The sequence below is a fragment of the Ictalurus furcatus genome, chromosome 4 (genome assembly GCF_023375685.1).
Source record: "Ictalurus furcatus strain D&B chromosome 4, Billie_1.0, whole genome shotgun sequence".
Lineage (NCBI taxonomy): Eukaryota > Metazoa > Chordata > Actinopteri > Siluriformes > Ictaluridae > Ictalurus > Ictalurus furcatus.
In genome coordinates, this window is record NC_071258.1 from 2,712,501 (window position 1) to 2,731,615 (window position 19,115).

The 19,115-nt window shown below is 39.7% G+C and overlaps 1 protein-coding gene across 1 annotated transcript in view; it reads left to right on the forward strand.

The window, feature by feature from the left end:
- dusp22a (dual specificity phosphatase 22a) overlaps nucleotides 1–16,895 on the forward strand; it is a 21,898-nt gene extending 5,003 nt beyond the window's left edge. The window contains exons 5-7 of the mRNA XM_053622517.1: nucleotides 3,117–3,191; nucleotides 4,337–4,508; nucleotides 15,759–16,895. Coding sequence (XP_053478492.1) covers nucleotides 3,117–3,191; nucleotides 4,337–4,508; nucleotides 15,759–15,941 — 430 coding nt within the window. The 3' untranslated portion in view covers nucleotides 15,942–16,895. The remainder of the gene's footprint in view (nucleotides 1–3,116; nucleotides 3,192–4,336; nucleotides 4,509–15,758) is intronic.
- Nucleotides 16,896–19,115: the final 2,220 nt, after the last annotated feature.

Below are 19,115 nucleotides of genomic sequence, written 5' to 3' on the forward strand. Positions count from 1 at the left end.
CATGCTGTAATAGGAAAATTAGTAAATAGTATCAGTGACAGATGTGCTTCAATGGTCATTTTCCTACAACTGCGCACCTCCGTGGGTTTTATTCCTTATTTGAAACATTTCCATGACACAAAACGCACAACATCTGAAGGAAGGCTGTCCTGAATTGGGATCAGTGCTGCGTGTCTGAGGGTTACTGAGGGGCTTTGGCCCACTGTTGCAATCTAGCAGGAGGAAGGAAGCCAGCAGTGGCCACCAAACCTATTAAAAACCTTTCTGTCACAATCCCACAGATTTAAAAATAAGGATAACGGTCTATCTGCTTATTTCATCAGCACCCTCGCTGCCTTTTTTCCACTCACACACACACACACACACACACCCCCTGCTGAACCGAAATGAAATGCAGTGTGTCAAATCATCGAGGAATCTCTGAATGCATGTCTGTGTGGACGTCATGATGCATCGTCTACATGACATAAAGCGACACTTTAGGTAAATTCTGGCGGAAAGTTAAGGTTCTTTCAAAGCTGGAGGACAGTACGAGGCTTAGACTCATCCGAAACGGTGCACGATTCGGTACTCTTCCTATTTTCCAGATAACTTCAGGGTAATATTTGTGACCGTGCTAGTTTTGATCCTCAGTACAAGTGTACACGGTGATATTTATATATGTATATATATATACACACACACACAGGAGCTCTTTTACAGTTATTTCTTACCATTTCCTAAATGTAAAACACAGCTACTGTCACTTTTTTGTGTGTTTTTTTTTTCCTCTTACTAACCCATAGCACACATTTTACCAGTAAACTTACAGGAATCGCTGAAACGTGCTGCTGCCAGCAATTTTTTTTTTTTTGGTCACTGCAGGGCTTCTAAAAGTTGAAAAAAGTTTACGTTTTCAGAAAAGCATAGCGTGACGTCTCCCGTTGTGTTTCATAAATAACGAGCTGGCCGGACGTGTCCTGAGATTTATGCTGCGTTCGGGAGGGGGGAAAAAAAAAGCTTCTTTTTTCCCCCCCCTCCCGAACCATCCAGGACGGAAGTTGAGGAAAAACGAGAAAAGGAGGAAGGAGATTTACATGATGAAGATTTGAAAGTTTTCTGGATTTTAGTACGAATGTCTCAGCTTTAAGGTTATCTATAAGCTAGTGCGCTCTAAAACTACGACAGAATTCGCAAAATTTACACTCTCCCTCTTTCTGTCTCTACCACCGATACGGATCAACGATTCTGATGACATCATTCTGCACTTCAGCTTCTCATCAGATTTTCTGTCCAATCCAAAAAAAAAAAAAATGCTCTCTAGAATCTGAAGTGTCCCGCCGCTGACGTTATAAATATCATTGGTACTAACTGTCAAGTACGACTTAGCCCGGGCTGTGAGGTAAGTTAAACGTTATTGGCTAATCGAATAGGGGGAGGAGCCACTCGATATGTCCCGCCCTGACTTTCTGTTTCGGTGGAAATTACGGCAACACTTCGAGTAACGCCGCGTGTCTAATTCCGAAGCACTTCAAGGGGACTTTAATTCGAAAACATTTCTACTGCCAATATTCCAACATTGAAAAATTCACGGGATGGAGTTGGACCTTTTTATTACCCTAACGCTAACCCCTAACCCTAACCCAGGTGATGCAGTACAACACAAAACAACACACTGAGCTGTCTCTTCGCCTTGGATTTTTTAGTTTGACCCCACCCAGGTAGGAGGAGCTGGATCAGGTCTGACTCCACCCCCTGGAGATACTTGGCACAGAAGGTGCTCCAGATAGTGTATTTTTTATTTATTTATTTTTTTTTGTAAAGGAAAAGAGCTCTTGAGATAACACTCTAACGAGAATCTCGTATGGACAGACACGTGAACAACCCAAAAACATAATACCTCCACCACCTGGTAGAGGAGGCAGAACAAAACAGTAAAAAATAAAACTTTAAAAGACAAAACCACAGAGGAAAAGACAGGACAAAACAGAAGACGCGACACCATGTACTTTAAAAAAGCTCAGACGTTTTTAAGTTGGATTCGTTCTAATTGAAAAAGTAAAAATTTGACTAATTACCTGTGAAGAAAGAGGTAAAAAAAAAAAAAAACGAGATGCGGATGTATCATGCAATTTAAACAAGCGAAAAAAAAAAAAAAAAAACAGCAGAAAAATAGTTTGAAAATAACCAAAAGAAAACGTTCCACGAGGATCTGGAGAATTCTTGACTTATTTTCCCCAGCAATTATTTCAGCACTAATATTTCACTTCACTTGAATGTGCTTTTTTTTTTTTTTCTTTCTCTTTTTTGGCTCAGATTTGCTTTCATTTCAGACTGACCACACGGGAGAAAATCTGCAAATCTGCCATCAGTGGCGGAAATGTGATTGTGCTGATGGTGTCATTTAAAGAAGCCGAAGCAGTCTTGTTGATTGAGAAATCAAGACTTTTAAAGCAGATTGCTCCGCAATGTGGTTTGTGGTGTTTTGCAATGCTGATAAATTTCACAACATCACCTGAAGAGTCTAAAGAGAATCTCACACTGGCGCCTGGATACACCATGACCAATTATTACACTATACAGTATTATTACACCATGTCACGCTTAGTGGTGTGCTTTATAAACGTGTGGATCTTTAAAATCTGGAAAGGTGTTTTATCTCAGGACTTTAAATTGGAAGAAAAAAAAAAAATCCTGAAAATTTGAGTATGAACGTACGCACGTGTTCCTGTCCATCAGGGAAATTGTAGAAATTGTTGGCAAAAATAAATGGCAGGGTTAGGCTTACGCTGCGTTCGTGAAGCTCATAACTTCGAATTTCCATCCTCCGACTATGAAGAGACAAAGAAAACGCTCATCGGTCTGGAATTACTACTAAAAATGACTTTATGAAGTGATAAATAAATAAAACAGAAAAAAAAACAGGGTGAAAGGTGACAGAAATACATTACATTATGCACAAATTATGTAAGGAAATGAAATTTATATTTATGTGACATACACAATTTTTATATGTATACATATATTTTTTTAAACGTTCCACTGTCATTTTTTTTAGATTATGGGATTCTGTGTCATGTCTACATTATCACAAAACCACACTGTGACTCTTTTTTTTTTTTTTTTTCTTTCCCCAGGTTACAGCATTTTAAAGAGTGCATCCGCTTCATCCACGAGTGTCGGCTTAACGGAGGGGCGTGTCTGGTTCACTGGTGAGGGATCTGATTGATGTTACTGATCACGGTTACTTTTCCAGCCGTTTGTTGCCCCCGTCCCAACTTTTTTGAGACGTGTTGCGGCCATCAAATTCGAAATGACCTTATTTTATTTTTTTCCTTAAAACGGTACATTTCCTCAGTTTAAACGTTCTGTATGTTTCCTATGTTCTGTTGTGAATAACGTACGGGTTTCTGAGATGTGCAAATCATCGCGTTCTGTTTTTATTTAGATTTCACTCGCCGTCCCAACTTTTTTGGAACCGGGGATGTAAAACAAATTGTAAGTCACGGTAGTTAAGAATGCAGTGTGCATCTGTAGTTTTCTTATTAAAAGGGTAACACGTCTGTTTTTAATGTCATTAGAACTAGAAATTTTGCACAAATTTGCACACATTAGAATTTTTAAAAAAAAAATTTATATTAGTTACCTTTCTGTGCTAGTTTTAGTCTGCTTTCAGACCTATTCATCCAAATCAGAGCGAAATGGATTCCAAATATAGTGATATAGATTTAAGTCTGTATCACCCATACCTAGTCACAGTCATTCATAGCCATGCTGTCTGGGTGGGATGGGCATACTGTCTCTCTCCTGTCAATCACAGTAACACTAGCCAGTCATCGACGTCTGTGAGGTCATGTGTGCGGAAGAGGGCAGATAGCGGATAGCGACTCACGAGTGAATCGATTCAGAGTCGAATCACTTGAAGACCACCTTGCCCGGGTGCTCTCGGACCGGTTTTACACCACAGCTGAGTGTCATTGCTGCGTTCTCATCTGCATAAAGAACCACACCGAACCCCAGGGTTCCACTGAAATGGACTAAACGCTGCATATGCGAAAGCCTCTTTAAACACCTGAAAGGAGAATATGATTCATAGCTTGTGTGAACAAAAATGGTGGTATATAAATAGAAATGATTTCACAGGTGAGAGTAATTTGTAATACTGACCTCAGGGTGTAAACAGCGACGCCCTCATCCTGTAATTCCTCTAAGGTGAGGTTTACTGGAAGAATGATTTAACCTCTGTCATGCATAAACCTGCTCCTGCTCCTTTTTTTAAAATATTGACACCACTGTTCGGTTTGTGTCTCTGTTACGTTATGAGATGATTGTTATCATGATATCCGACCCGTTTCAGCCTAGCCGGAGTGTCGCGCAGTACCACCATGGTGGTGGCCTACCTGATGACCGTCACCACCTATGGCTGGGAGGAGTGTTTGTCTGCGGTTAAGGCTGTGCGATCGTTCGTGGGTCCTAACTGCGGGTTCCAGCAGCAGCTACAGCAGTTCCAGAGGACGCAAGTTTCAGAGGTATCTCCTATACGTCGATTTCTCCGAAACGTCACACAACACTCTTTTTTTTTTTATACATTGATTTCAAAAATAAACCACGAACAATTTTATCAAAGGAGAAAAGCAACTGTAAAAAGCAAATGCGACGTTCACAATCATGTAAAAAATAAAAACAATTGACAAGTGCTTATTAGTTACACAGTTACACAGATCTATTAGGAAAATATCAAATTTGGGTGTCATGAAGTCAGGAAGGTCTCCTCAAGCTTGACGTGGTGCTGCTGACATCATTAAGTAAGCGGAGTTACGGTTGCCATCCGAAGTTGATTATTTTCCAATAATGGCATGTCCTGATGTTTGGTTTTTTTTTGCTTATAGAACATAGATTTGTCAGTCTATGATTTTTTTTTTATCCTTTTATAGTTACAATCGACACCCCAAGAACCCTTAAGAGTTCTAGATGTATTTTACTGTACTGTTTGTCACAGCCCTCAGTTCCAGTCAGCTTCATAAATAATCCAGTGGAAAAAAGTGACCCCCCGCCCAGAAGGGATGACTTGCTCTTCCATCACTCTTCCGGGAGATCCAAAATGAATGGTTTCATATCTTCACCATCTTAATATCTCTGTCTGTTGTGCCATCACTGAATACAGTAACTCATCCTGAAAAAAAAAAAAACAACAACAACACAAAAAACTCAAGAGCTCTTCCTCTGGTTTCCTGCCAGATTGTCTGTCACCTCTGACTTACACGTGCTGATGCAATCTGTCCTACAGACCTGAAACAAGTCATGACTGGAAGCTCAGCGGGGTGCTGTTTGTCCGATTTAATTCTTTTTTTTAAAGAAACGGTTTTTAAAGCTTTATTTAAAAATGGAGCTCGATTGAAGATTTATTTGCAAAGAAAAAAAAAAGTTGTCGATGTTAAAAAATAAAGTATGTACAGTATACTGATAGTAATCCATCCGAAACACCATCATCACATACCACAGTGTTGGTGAATTCTCCATTCTTATTGCTCAGAAGGTTGTTGATTAATTTCCTTTAACAGCAGCTCTGAAAGTAGTTCCGGTTTATAAAAACGCTTAAGGCTCTGGGTTGCTGATCGGAAGGTCGGGGGTTCAAGCCCCAGCACTGCCAAGCTGCCGCTGTTGGGCCCTTGAGCAAGGCCCTTAACCCTCTCTGCTCCAGGGTGCGCCGTATCATGCCTGACCCTGCGCTCTGACCCCAACTTCCTAACATGCTGGGATATGCGAAGAAAAGAATTTCACTGTGCTGTAATGTATATGTGATCAACAACGACTCATTATCATTATCGTTCTAATACGTTGTCGTTTCTATAGTAACAGCTCTTTCATAGGGACTCGTACGGCGGACGCTTCACTAATTATAAACAAATTAAAAACATATGCGGATGTTGAAATGGCGACGTTTTCTCTGTTTTTTGGGTTGTTTTTTTTTTTTTTTTACATTTATGGAAGGAGTCTCCAGTGTCAGCGCTTTGTAACAGTCAGAAACAATTGTGGTTTCTCAGTAACATGATAATCTGTGATGCTTTTTATCTTAATTATTTCGAGTGAGAGAGAGAGATGACGTTATCATTGCTATAATGTAAGTTAAAACAGGAACTAACTTGTCTCTAGAATGTTCCACAACATTAATTTTTAGCTCTAAACTGTGTTCTTCATTAATAAAGATTATACTGTAATTGCTGGTAAGAGAGAGAGAGAGAGAGAGAGAGAGAGAGAGAGAAAGGCTGGTGAGGACTGTTTATCGCTGCTATAATGTAAATGGAACTCCTACTGAAGCTTGAGGTTTATATTTATAACCAGACATCCAAATGAAACAAACAATTGCGAATCCTGATGCAGAATGAGGTGCACGGTGACTTTTGCACCGTGTTTTTTGTCACGTGCCGTGTACTTGAGAGTTCACACGTCGATTGTGTGAAGAGTTGTGTGAAAGATGGTTTTCCTGTTATTGGGGCCTCGTTCACTCTTTGCAGTCGTCTTCACATGTGTAGCTGCTGAGATGTGACAGTATGCCGGAGGCCAGTACTTTGCAGGGTGCTAAACGTTGCACAGGGTGTCGGGCTCGCTCGAGCGAGCAAGGGGAAATCAAGGGGACTTGCTACAATTGCATTAACTCAGTGTTGCTCATCACGTGGCTGTCATTACTGCTAGAAGCTTGCAACATTCTTTGAAATATTTTTTTTGGGGGGGGATATTATAAACTCTATTATATGGATGTCTGGGTTTTTTTTTTTTTTTTAAGGAAGTGGTATCTCTTGAAAGGGGATTTACAGTTTTACAATTTTTCCTTATTATTATAATGATTTTTTTTTTAAAAAAATAAAAAACACAGACACCAGAAAGAAACACATATAATGTAAGCGCAACATATAAAAGATTGCACTCTTGCAACTGATTTAAAACTTTGATCTTTTTTGTTGTTGTTGTTGTTGTTGTTGTTGTTGAATTTCCCTGAAACTAACTCTCATCAACCCTCAAATTCACAAATTAGTGAAGCCTCGTAACTAAGCTAAGAAGCGTTACCAGGCTTTGAGTCATATTTCCTATCCGTTATAAATCATGTCTGGCTGGACGCTCGTGGCTTTGGAAGCACAAACTTGTTCATAAGTATACTTATGAAACCTGGCAGAGTGATTATGTTACATTACACTCATTATGTAGCCGTAAAATAGACTTTTATAGAGATTTATAGAGATCTAAAGGATTCTGACAGAACTATTCATGTAAATACTTACAGACAGCCCCAGGCAAGCATTTTCTAATTGGATGGCACATCATTTTTAAACGAAAAAACATCCACTATTTTCAGACGTGTACCATGTTTATCTCTCTGATTCATGGAAATGGCAGATCCTGTTTTAACCAGAGTTAGATAGAAAAGCTTTTAACTATAATCTACGCAAACGTTATAAATATAAACATCAAATAGAACGCAGGCCTGAGATTTATTTATTGAGATTTATCTGATGTACAGTTCCCTCCAAAACTATTGGAACAGCAAGGCCAATTCATATTATTTGTGCTGTATACAAAAGACATTTGTGTTTGAGATTTTAAAAAAATAATAAAAAAAAAATGGATATAAGAGGAGAGTTTAGGATTTCAGCTTTTATTTCCTGGTATTTACATCTAGATGTGTTAAACATAAAACATAGAACCTTTTGTTTGTATCAGACAATTTTTAAGCGAGCGAAAGTATAGGAACCGATAAGTCTTGGCATCACCAAACTGTTGCTGATTCTTCTTTTGTGATGCTTTTCCATGTTTTTCCCACAGCATGTTTTAGTTGTTGTTTGTTTCAGGGTGGTTTCTCCCTTCAGTCGCCTCTTCAGGAGGTGAAATGCTGTTCAATTGGGTTGTGAGGTCTGGTGATTGACTTGGCCTTTGTTGAGGTGGAAGTGTGTTTTGGATCGTTGTCTTGCTGCATGATGAAGTTCCTCCCGATTAATTCGGATGCATTTCTCTGTAAATTGTCGAATAAAATGTTTCTGTAAACTTCTGGATTCATTCTGCTGCTACCATCATGAGTTCCATCGTCAATAAAGATTAGTGAGAATGTTCCAGAAGCAGCCGTGCAAGCCCAAGCCATGACGCTACCGCCACCATGTTTCACTGATGAGCTTGTATGTTTTGGATCATGAGCAGATCCTTTCTTTCTCCACACTTTGGCCTTTCCATCACTTTGGTAGAGGTTCATCTTGGTTCCAGAACGTTTGTGGCTCATCTCTGTATTTCTTTGCGGATTCCAATCTGACTTCATGATTCTTACTTCTGATGAGGGGTTTGCATCTTGTCCTACGGACTCTATATTTCTGCTCTTGAAGTCTTCTTCAAACGGTGGATTGTGATACCTTCACTCCTGCCCCTTGGAGATTGTTGGTGATGTCACTGACGGTTGTTTTTTGGTTTTTCCTTAAAGCTCTCACTATGTTTCTGTCATCAGCTGTTGTTGTTTTCCTTGGCGGACCCCTTCAGTGTCTGTTGCTCAGTACACCTGTGGTTTCTTTCTTTTTCAGGACATTCCAGATTGTTCTATCGGCCATGCCCAATGCTTGTGCAATGCATCTGATCGATTTTATGTCTGTTCTCGGCTTCAAACTGGCTTGCTTTTCTCCCACAGACAGCTCGCTGGTCTTCATATTGGTTTATCCTTTCTAACAACAAATGCAGTCTTCACAGGTTATACTGAAGGTTAAAACCAAGAGTAGATGTTCTGAGCTATATATTGTTTCAATAGTCAATCTAACAGGACACACCTGGGCAGCAAGGAACACCTGTCAGTCACATATTTTTTGTTCTCCAACAAATTGGGTGGGCCTATACAAAATGTTCTATGTCATATAAAAAATCTACATACAGTATAAACACCAGGAAATAAAAGCTGAAATCCTAAACTTTCTTCTCATATTCATCTTTTGCTCTGAAACCCAAATGTCTTCAGTCTACAGCAAAAACAACTGAATTGTCCGTGCCGCTCCAATAGTTTCGGAGGAGACTGTAGATTATGTGTTAACCGATTTATTAGACTTATCCGACTTAGATTAGGTTAGATGTTGTCCGATTTATTAAATGTATCTGATTTACATTTATCTGATTATTTGATGATCAGACTCATGATTATTTTCGATGTTATCCCATTATCGGATTGGTCAGAAGTTGTGCATTGTTTTTGTTCATTTTAATGTGCTCTTTTTTCTACCTGATTGTTTCTATAGTAACAGCTCATACGCAGGGACTGGTACAGGTGATGCTCAACATAATCTAAGACTGATAATGGACAGATTAACAACAAAACGTTCAAAGAAATGGTATAATAAAACGTCTGCGTGGTGACATTTTGTGAGGAGTCGTGTGCAAGTGCTCTGTAACAGTCATTGTGCTTTGTAAAGAGACAGAGAGAGAGAGAGAGAGAGAGAGAGAGAGAGAGAGAGAGAGAGCTAGCATTGCTATAGTGTAAGTGAAAACAGTAACTAACTTGTCTCTAGAATGTTCCACAACATTAAATTTGAGCTCTAAACTGTTAAGATGAGTGAAGTGTCCTTCATTAATAAAGATTGTACTGTAATCGCTGTGGTGTACGCCGAATAACACACTCCACACCATGCGGTTATAGGAAAATACATTTTTTATTAAATTGACGAACAACACGTCATACTGTTTATCCATTTATAGTTGCGTACATTCAATGTTGTGGTACGTCCACAAAACAAATCACTTCCTGTTATCACTTGAGAAGAGTAAAGATAAGACAAAAAAAAAGCACAGCTTGTCGTAGTATAACTCCTCTGTCCTGAAGATGTTGGAAAAGTTACAGCTTTACCTCTGACACTGGAGACTCCTTACAGAAAACGATATCATACATTTTTTGTTTTTAAATCAGAATATATATATATATATATATATATATATATATATATATATATATATATATATATATATGTATATCCACCTTACAAGTCCCTGGGAATGAGCTGTTACTATAGAAACGATAAAGTATTAGAACGAGCGCATTAATATAAACGTGATTTAAATGTGTAATAAAAAAGCACAGATCATCAGTCATCTGTTGGAGTTGACGACTTCAAGAAATTTCTTTAAACTTCAAGAAAAGATAAAGATAACAAGGTCAGAACTTCATCATCTATAAACTCCAGTCCGCCTCATTTAATACAATTCCACTGGGCTCAGATTCGTACTTTGGGACTTTATTCATTTTTGTTTGCCTTCAGTCATTTAGCACGGCTATAGATTTATTCACTCGACTTTATGTAAACGACGGAGGGTCAGTTGTGGTCAGGAAACGCTGCTTTGTAAATGTCAGTACATGTTTACTTTCCTCTTGTTCTCAGTGCGAGTTGAAGGGGTTTTTTTTTCTCAGGGTACCTGGAGAAGAACTGAAACCCAGCGCACTGTCTCGGGACCATAAAAGGCATTTACTCTCCCTTTTTTTTATTTCAGCTCAAACAAACAGTCTCCAGATTCATTTCTACTGAACATTTCTACTGAACGTTCCTGCTGAACATTTCTTCTGAACATTTCTAGTGAACATTTCTACTGAACGTTCCTGCTGAACATTTCTACTGAACGTTCCTGCTGAACATTTCTACTGAACATTTCTAGTGAACATTTCTACTGAACATTCCTGCTGAACATTCCTACTGAACGTTCCTGCTGAACATTTCTACTGAACATTCCTGCTGAACATTCCTACTGAACGTTCCTGCTGAACATTTCTACTGAACGTTCCTGCTGAACATTTCTACTGAACATTTCTAGTGAACATTTCTACTGAACATTCCTACTGAACATTCCTACTGAACGTTCCTGCTGAACATTTCTACTGAACATTCCTGCTGAACGTTCCTACTGAACGTTCCTGCTGAACATTCCTACTGAACGTTCCTGCTGAACATTTCTACTGAACGTTCCTGCTGAACATTTCTTCTGAACATTTCCAGTGAACATTTCTACTGAACGTTCCTGCTGAACATTTCTTCGGAACATTTCTGCTGAACATTTCTACTGAACATTTCTGCTGAACATTTCTACTGAACGTTCCTGCTGAACATTTCTACTGAACGTTCCTGCTGAACATTTCTTCGGAACATTTCTGCTGAACATTTCTACTGAACATTCCTACTGAACATTCCTGCTGAACATTTCTACTGAACATTTCTAGTGAACATTCCTACTGAACATTCCTGCTGAACATTCCTGCTGAACATTTCTACTGAACATTTCTGCTGAACATTTCTGCTGAACATTTCTGCTGAACATTTCTACTGAACATTCCTGCTGTAAACGGCATTTACATCAGTGTTGAAACAACACAGCTCTTTACGCTATCAGATATATTGTCACATTCAGAATCATGATCGTTCCTCACCTCATAAACATCGATTTAGATTTACGTACACGTAATCCCGGTGCTATTCTTCCCTCTTATGCGATCATTTTTGCTTTATTTTCTACAAAGTTAAATGCTAAGAAACGTGACATCATGACTCTCGCTAAAGATTTGACGGCGTTTTTAGTGCATCGCATCATTTATTTTGTTCGCTTAGATGCTTCGAAAGTACAGAACGGACCACGCAAGCGGCAGCCACTTTGCGTTTGTGTCTTTGTTAAACCTTGACTGTAGATATTTTCAGTTCTCGTTCGCTTTGTGGGGGTTCTGGCTTCACTTTCCTTTTCAATCGGTGAAATTCTACTTGAAGGAAATCGTGCGATGGAGTGTCCAGTCATTACACTTCCCCCCGACGAGAACGGATTACTTACTTAAGCAGTACAATTCTGAAAGAAAAAAAAAATTGGACTGGTCGTATTTAATGTAGTTAGATTATCGATAGGAAATGATCTTTCATGTGCAGCCATGACAGTGTTTACATGCAGAGATTTTCACTAATCACTGGAATAAGTTCATTCATTCTGATTGCATGTTCCATATGGACTGTTTACACAGTACGTATCCTTATCAGTCTATAGACGGTCTCCATTTGTACGCCCGTTACTCGCAATCTGTTATAAAGTGCATGAGGGAGTCATGAGTTTATTGTGAAATTATTCGTGTCTCAGCAAAACTTAAACATCCAAAGGTCATTATTGTGAAAACAGTGTGAAGAGGAGTAGACAGTGACAGAAAAAAAATTGCGCATCAGTTCAGTTTATATTTTGACATTTTGACATGTCTGACATTCAAGAGCGACAATACGTATTATAAACTTCCTTTATGCAAAAGTATTATGATTGGTCAAGTGGCATTCCAAGGCTGGTAGAGCGATTCCCGGCCCACATGATTGCCCCGAGGTGCTCCAGATGGCAAGCTAGCACCTTGCATGGCAGCTTTGCTACCATTGGTGTGTGAGTGTGTGTGTGCTATATAAGTGTAGACCATTTACCATTCCAAGAGTGCCAATATTTCCTCTAAATTGCACTTGGGCATTTCACTGTGAGAAAGCAGACGATAGTTTTCGGGAATATAACGATAAAGAGTCTTTATTGGTCACACATACATATGCACGGTGAAATTCTTTTCTTCGCATACCCCAGCATATTAGGAAGTTGGGGTCAGAGCGCAGGGTCAGCCACGATACGGCGCCCCCGGAGCAGAAAGGGTTAAGGGCCTTGCTCAAGGGCCCAACAGTGGCAGGTTGGCAGTGCTTGGCTTGAACCCCCGACCTTCCGATCAGTAACCCAGAGCCTTAACCGTCAAGCCACCACTGCCCCGAAAGCTCGTCAGATGAAGACGAGAAAAAAAAAATCGGGACGCCAATTTCACCGGAAGCACGTTTCACAGGAACGTACACATGAATATGAGCTAGCTAGCTGACATGCTGTTAGTGGGTGTGGCTTCTTCTGGATCTATTTGCACTACCAGAGCAAACCTAAACAGAACATTTGGCCATATTGTGTCCAAAATGTGTAAAGTAGGCATACTCTTGCTTGTGCGATATTGCTTAATTAGATGTCTCATATTACCAAAAAAGGAACATACAGTGTCTGGGAATAACAGTTAAGGAATTACTGGTTTTATCAACAACTGGACTTTGAAGGATGTCAAGTTTCAGTAAAGTTTAATGCCCTGTTTCACTGCCAATCCAACTTCATAGTTATTTATTTATTTATTTATTTATTTATTTATTACATTTTATTCAAATATAACATTTTGTTAAATACTAGGTTTCCTTGCAAACGAAATATTAGTGTTGGATTTAAAAACTGAAAAAAGCGTTAATACTTTTATACAGTATAACGTCTACAATCCCGTCCTACTCACAAAGACGATACCGTTATTAAATTAAACCGTAGAGACGATTTCTACACAATGTACACGTCACAATGCCAGTCATTTTCTACATAGTTTAAAAACCATTCATTCTTTTCGCCCTGAGATTTCTAAGCTCTTCGTTGTTGCACAAATTCTATAGATTTATCACATTATAAATGAAAGTGAACATGAAACACAGCCTACGCAACAGAACTGGTAAAGCCTGCTACTCTAAAGTCATAGGGTTTTGGAAAGCATGTCGTTTGTGTGGTTTTTTTTCCACTGTCCGGGAAGGAATACTTGCCTGGAAAGCTGCAGGAAGTCCGTCCTACCACCACATTCTGTCCCACTCTCACTGCAAGGCACGGATTTAAGGGGATTCCCCGTCAGTCTGTGTCCCGGGCTAGACACAACCCTCGCCATAACACGCAGCATAGCACACAGGCAGACTGTGGAGGAGTACGCATTACTGTAATAATCATTACTGACTTCCCATCAGCTACAAAAAAAAACTAAATAGACCTTGTGCAGATTATATTAACCTGGCTTTAGCATTGCTCCACTGGCTGCCTGCTTCCTTTACAACTGACTGTACAGTTTTATTACTAGTTTTTAAATCTTGCAATAATAACACACCTTAATACATCTCTGAATGTTCCAAATCATTTCTTCCACGCATTAAACTTAACAGCAAGACATTTGGGTTTGAGATCAAAAGATGAATATGCGACGATAGAACAGATTTTCAGCTTTCATTTCCTCATATTTACATGGCACCTCAAAAGATTTGAACCCACCCATTTTTTCAAGTGATCAAAAAATATTGGAACACGAGACTGATAAGGATCTCTTGCTGCACAGGTGTGCTGTGAATTTGATTGTTTAAGGAATGAATAGCTCCGAGTGTCTACTCTTGGTTTGAGCCCTGGGTTTCGCCTGTGAAATCTGCATTTGTTGTTAAAAAGGATAAACCAACGTGGAGACCAGAGAGCTGTCTGTGGGATTAAAGCAAGCCATTTTGAATCTGAGAAAAGACAGAAAATCAATCAGAGGCATTTCACAAGCATCAGGCATAGGAAATAGACCAATTTGGAATGTGCCGATGAAAGAAAGAAACCACTGGTGTACGAACAACCAGACATGGAACGGACGTGGAACAGTCGGTGACAGAAACATTGTGAGAGCTGTGAAGAAAACCCAAAAAACAGCAGTTAGCGTCATCACCAACAATCTCCAAGGGGCAGGGGTGAAGGTATCACAATCCACCGTTTGAAGAAGACTTCAAGAGCAGAAATATAGAGGCCGTAGCACAAGATGCAAACCCCTCATCAGCAGTAAGAATCAGAAAGTCAGATTGGAATTCGCAGAGAAATACAGAGATGAACCACAAACATTCTGGAACCAAGATGAACCTCTACCAAAGTGATGGAAAGGCCAAAGTGTGGAGCAAGAATGGTTCTACTCATGATCCAAAACATACAAGCTCATCACTAAAGCACGGTGGAGGTAGTGTCATGGCTTGAGCTTGCATGGCTTCTTCTGGAACATTCTCACTAATCTTTATTGACGATGGAAGTCATGATGGTAGCAGCAGAATGAATTCAGAAGTTTAGAGTAACAATCTGTCTTCCAATTTGCATCCAGTCTAATCGGGAGGAACTTCATCATGCAGCAAGACAACGATCCAGAATACACTTCCACCTCAACAAAGGACTTCAACAGGGGGGAAAAGTGGACGGTTTTAGACTGGACAAGTCAATCACCAGACCTTCACCCAACTGAGCAGCATTTCACCTCCTGAAGAGGAGACTGAATGGAGAAACCTCCCTGAAACAAACAACAACTGAAACACGCTGCGGTAAAAACATGGAAAAGGATCACAGAAGAAAAAAACAGCAATGTGGTCAAATGTCAGTGAGTCACAGGCTTGATGCAGTTATTGCAAACATGGGATATGCAACCAAATATTAAGCGTTATTTACTTTCGGACTATCTGCTCCTATGCTTTTGCTCGCCTAAATATTGGGTGGTCTGCCACCAAAGCTGCCATGCTCTAAATTGTTTAAAACGTCTAGATGTAAACATGTGGAAATGAAAGCTGGAATTCAGACTGTAGTATATATAGTATATATGCACTGTATAAACCAAGTCAGTATATGTTGTTCACCCTTTTACAATGGCATTTGTCCTCTAAAGTACACAGCTGTGCAGTTTTATAAGGAAGTCAACTCAGAGTATTTCCGAGAATCTTTGAGAAGCTGCCATAGTTCTTCAGAGGCTTTGGCTGTCCCCTTTTTTCCCCATATTTTTCTTCTTGTGAACATATGACTGATGGATGATGCATGGCCTTGCAGATATTTTTCAAACATGACAGAATAACTCATTAAAAACGTGGATGTGATTTTTATGTGAACGTCATCAATAGGGTCATCAATAGGGTCATCTTTCTTTCCTCCTTTCCCTCTCTCAGTATCGTGCTTGGCTCCGGACCAGCTACAGACCCAGCCCGTTTAAAGACCAGGAGAAGGTTTCAGCTTTACTCGTCCTCTACGCAGAGCAGCAGGCGCAGGAGCGGCGGAGACGAGGAGACCAGGACTGGATGAACCAAGCGTCTGGTGTTTACGCTGTGCCTTACAGCCGCTATAATAGATGAGTGGTCTCCGTACCTGCACCAACAAAAGAGCTACAGGCTCTTAATGACTGCTGCTCACCTGTATAACAACATACACTAATCCTAACAGAGCTCAGCAATATCTCTTTCACTGCTCTTAGTTAAGACTTTTAGGTTATTATAATTATTATATCTGAGTTAAAACATAGCCAAACCCATGAATACATCATCAGTCCCCTTCCAGTTAGAACGAGAAAAAAAGGTGTGTAGTGGAGAGTGTGATCACACTGAATCACTCTTAGGAAAGCACCTACACTGATTGCTCCAATGAGGTCTACAGTCATCATGTTGTATTCCTTTAAAAAATAAATAAACTATAATAATAATAAACTTTACCTCACTTTACCCAGCCACTGCAATCAAGTTGTGATTTTTTAATAAAAGTGATCAGACTAGCCGTCCACTGGACAAGTTGTAATCCAATCTTTTATTATTATTATTATTATTATTATTATTACACATCAGATTACCAGTCCACTGTACAAGATGTAATTATTTATTTCTTTATTTATTTTTCTTTTAAATAAACGTGATCAGATTATCCATCCACAGATATTATTATTATTATTATTATTATTATTATAAATAAAAGTGGATTACCCCTCCACGTACAAGCTGTAATTTTTTTTTTTAATGTTACTTTCTTTTTTAATCGAATGTTGATAGATTCTCTAGGGTTAGTGTTAGAAGTTATCACATTTCTTTCTTTTTTGTTTTTGTTTTCAAGTTCGCATTGTTGTGTACACAGATGTTGATTCAGTGTAAATTATTCATCAAGAAAGAATCCAAATTAAACTTGTTTGATTTAAAGTGATGCATAATTAAGCTGTATTAGACTCCACTGTAAATGATCTAGGACGTTATATTCTGTAGAAAAAAAAAGTGTACTTTGGTCCTGTGCAAAATCTTCTGTTATTAAACACTATTCATGCTACTGATTAAGGCTGAATGTGAGCCAAAGTCTCTGCAGAATTTTTAGAGGATCTTATTGAATAAAGGATATATATACTGTATATATATATAACACAAGGCCCCTATAAATGAGTATCTCCAGTTCAGAGACGAGCAGAAACCTCAACCTGTGCTCACATCCTGAAAACAGGCCAAGAGCATGTGATGTTCACTTTCCAAGATCCGCTTTTCATGGTTTCCAGATGATGCTTCCTGGCCGCAGGTTAGACCTCAGGTTGGCATGAAATGTTTAACCATTACAAGCCATAATTTCTTGGCTGTGGTGTTGTACAGATTGGTGCACATAGTGTACTAAGGAAAATGAAGACTACACAGCATCTTACAGTTAAGAGAATTTATTTTGGAGGTTATCCTAAATACAGCTCCACATTAAACATCTGTGCTGACAATGTTTTATTGTTAACATGCATTCCAAAAAAAAAGTAAGCATGAACAATGTATGTAGTGATCCAACTGTAAAACTATTTCATAAGAGATGTTAGATCGGAAGGCTGTGAGTTCAAATCACAGCACCGCCAAGCTGCCACTGCTGGGCCCTTGAGTAAGACCCTTAACCCTCAACAACTTAGATGTCCATCCATCCATCCATCCATCTTCTATACCGCTTATCCTCTTCAGGGTCACGGGGCTGCTTAGATGTATAAATGAGATAAATGCAAGTCGCTCTGGATAAGGGTGTCTACTAAATGCTGGAAATGTAGCTCAGCTGTGATATATATATATATATATATTCTTTTCAGATTACCTTTAAGAATGTCTTTGACAAAAGAAGGACGTACTGAAATCAATCTCACGGCCGGATCAGGAAGCTGTCACAAGGTTGTGATGGACTTCAACAGGAAACATGGCAAGCGCATCACACACACGCACACCACACTGCTGCACAACACGACAAGACTGGAAGTGTTGCGGACCAACCGAGAAGTGGATGCCCACCAACATCCACTTACAAAGGCACAACCGATGTGGTGCTGGCATACATACTATGGTCCCCTATGTATGGAGACTTTTGGGACACCCTTTTGTTGTCCCAAGCATCTGTTGCCATTTGTGAGCCAGTCAAGAATAAGTATGTAAATAAATACATGGGCAGTATGGTGGCACAACAGGTAGTGTTGCTGCCTCACAGCTCCAGGGTCCCTGAATTGATCCTGAGCTGGGGTTCTGTTTGGTGTGAATTTTCTCATGTTCTCCCACGTCTGCACGGGTTTCGTTTCCTCCCAACTCCCAAAAACATGCGAGCAGGTGAATGTGCCAAGATAAGATATGTCCTAGAAGTGTAAACGTACAGTATGTGTGCATGATACCCTGTGATTGACTGGAGTCCAGTCAAGGCTGCCTCAAACCCAGTGTTCCAGGGAAAGACTCCTGATCCACTACGACTCTGAGCAAGATAGATGAAGTAACCGTTTGGAGAGGTCGGAGGAAACCGGAGAACCCAGAGGAAACCCATGCAGACGTGGTGAGAACATGTGAAACGCCACACAGACACAGAAACCTGATCTTAGGATCGAGGTTGGAGCTGTGCGGTGGTCACACAACCTGCTGCACCACCACACCACGCTCTCCATGGATTATATATTTATTTATTTCCTCCCTTCCCAAATAAAAATGGTCATCCTGCCCACTGGATTTTTTTCTTTAAACTCACTGAAAGTGAATGAATGAATGAATGAACAAACAAACAAACAAACAAATAAATAAAATTCACTTTATGTTGAGTTGTATTAATGCAGTGTGTCATATAAACGTGGAATATCTGACATAAAAATGAATACTTTTAAGAAGTTTGCATATTAGTTTATTGTTTTCACAACCCCCCTTGGCTTGGGTTGAAAAGCAACATGGCGGCTGTCCTAACACAGGAAAGAGCTCGCGCGGCTCTCTGCGGGCTTTTAAATCACCATGGACGTTACAGGAACCTTTAGTGATCATTATATAAGAGCACCCATAAGTGTAAAATCCCTTTTCCATGGAATAACAGCCCACCCCGTAACGCTTTACACACCTCCGAGTCTGATTTCTCGGAAACTGCACAGCTTCGAAGAACCCCTCCCCCTCCTGGTCTTCCTCCGAAAAGAACTTGTCACAGCCTGGTCTGCTATGATTGGACGCGTGGGCGTTCGGGGGCGTGGCTATGCGTTCATTCACACAAAATAACCCCGATAGGCTTTTCTGAGAATT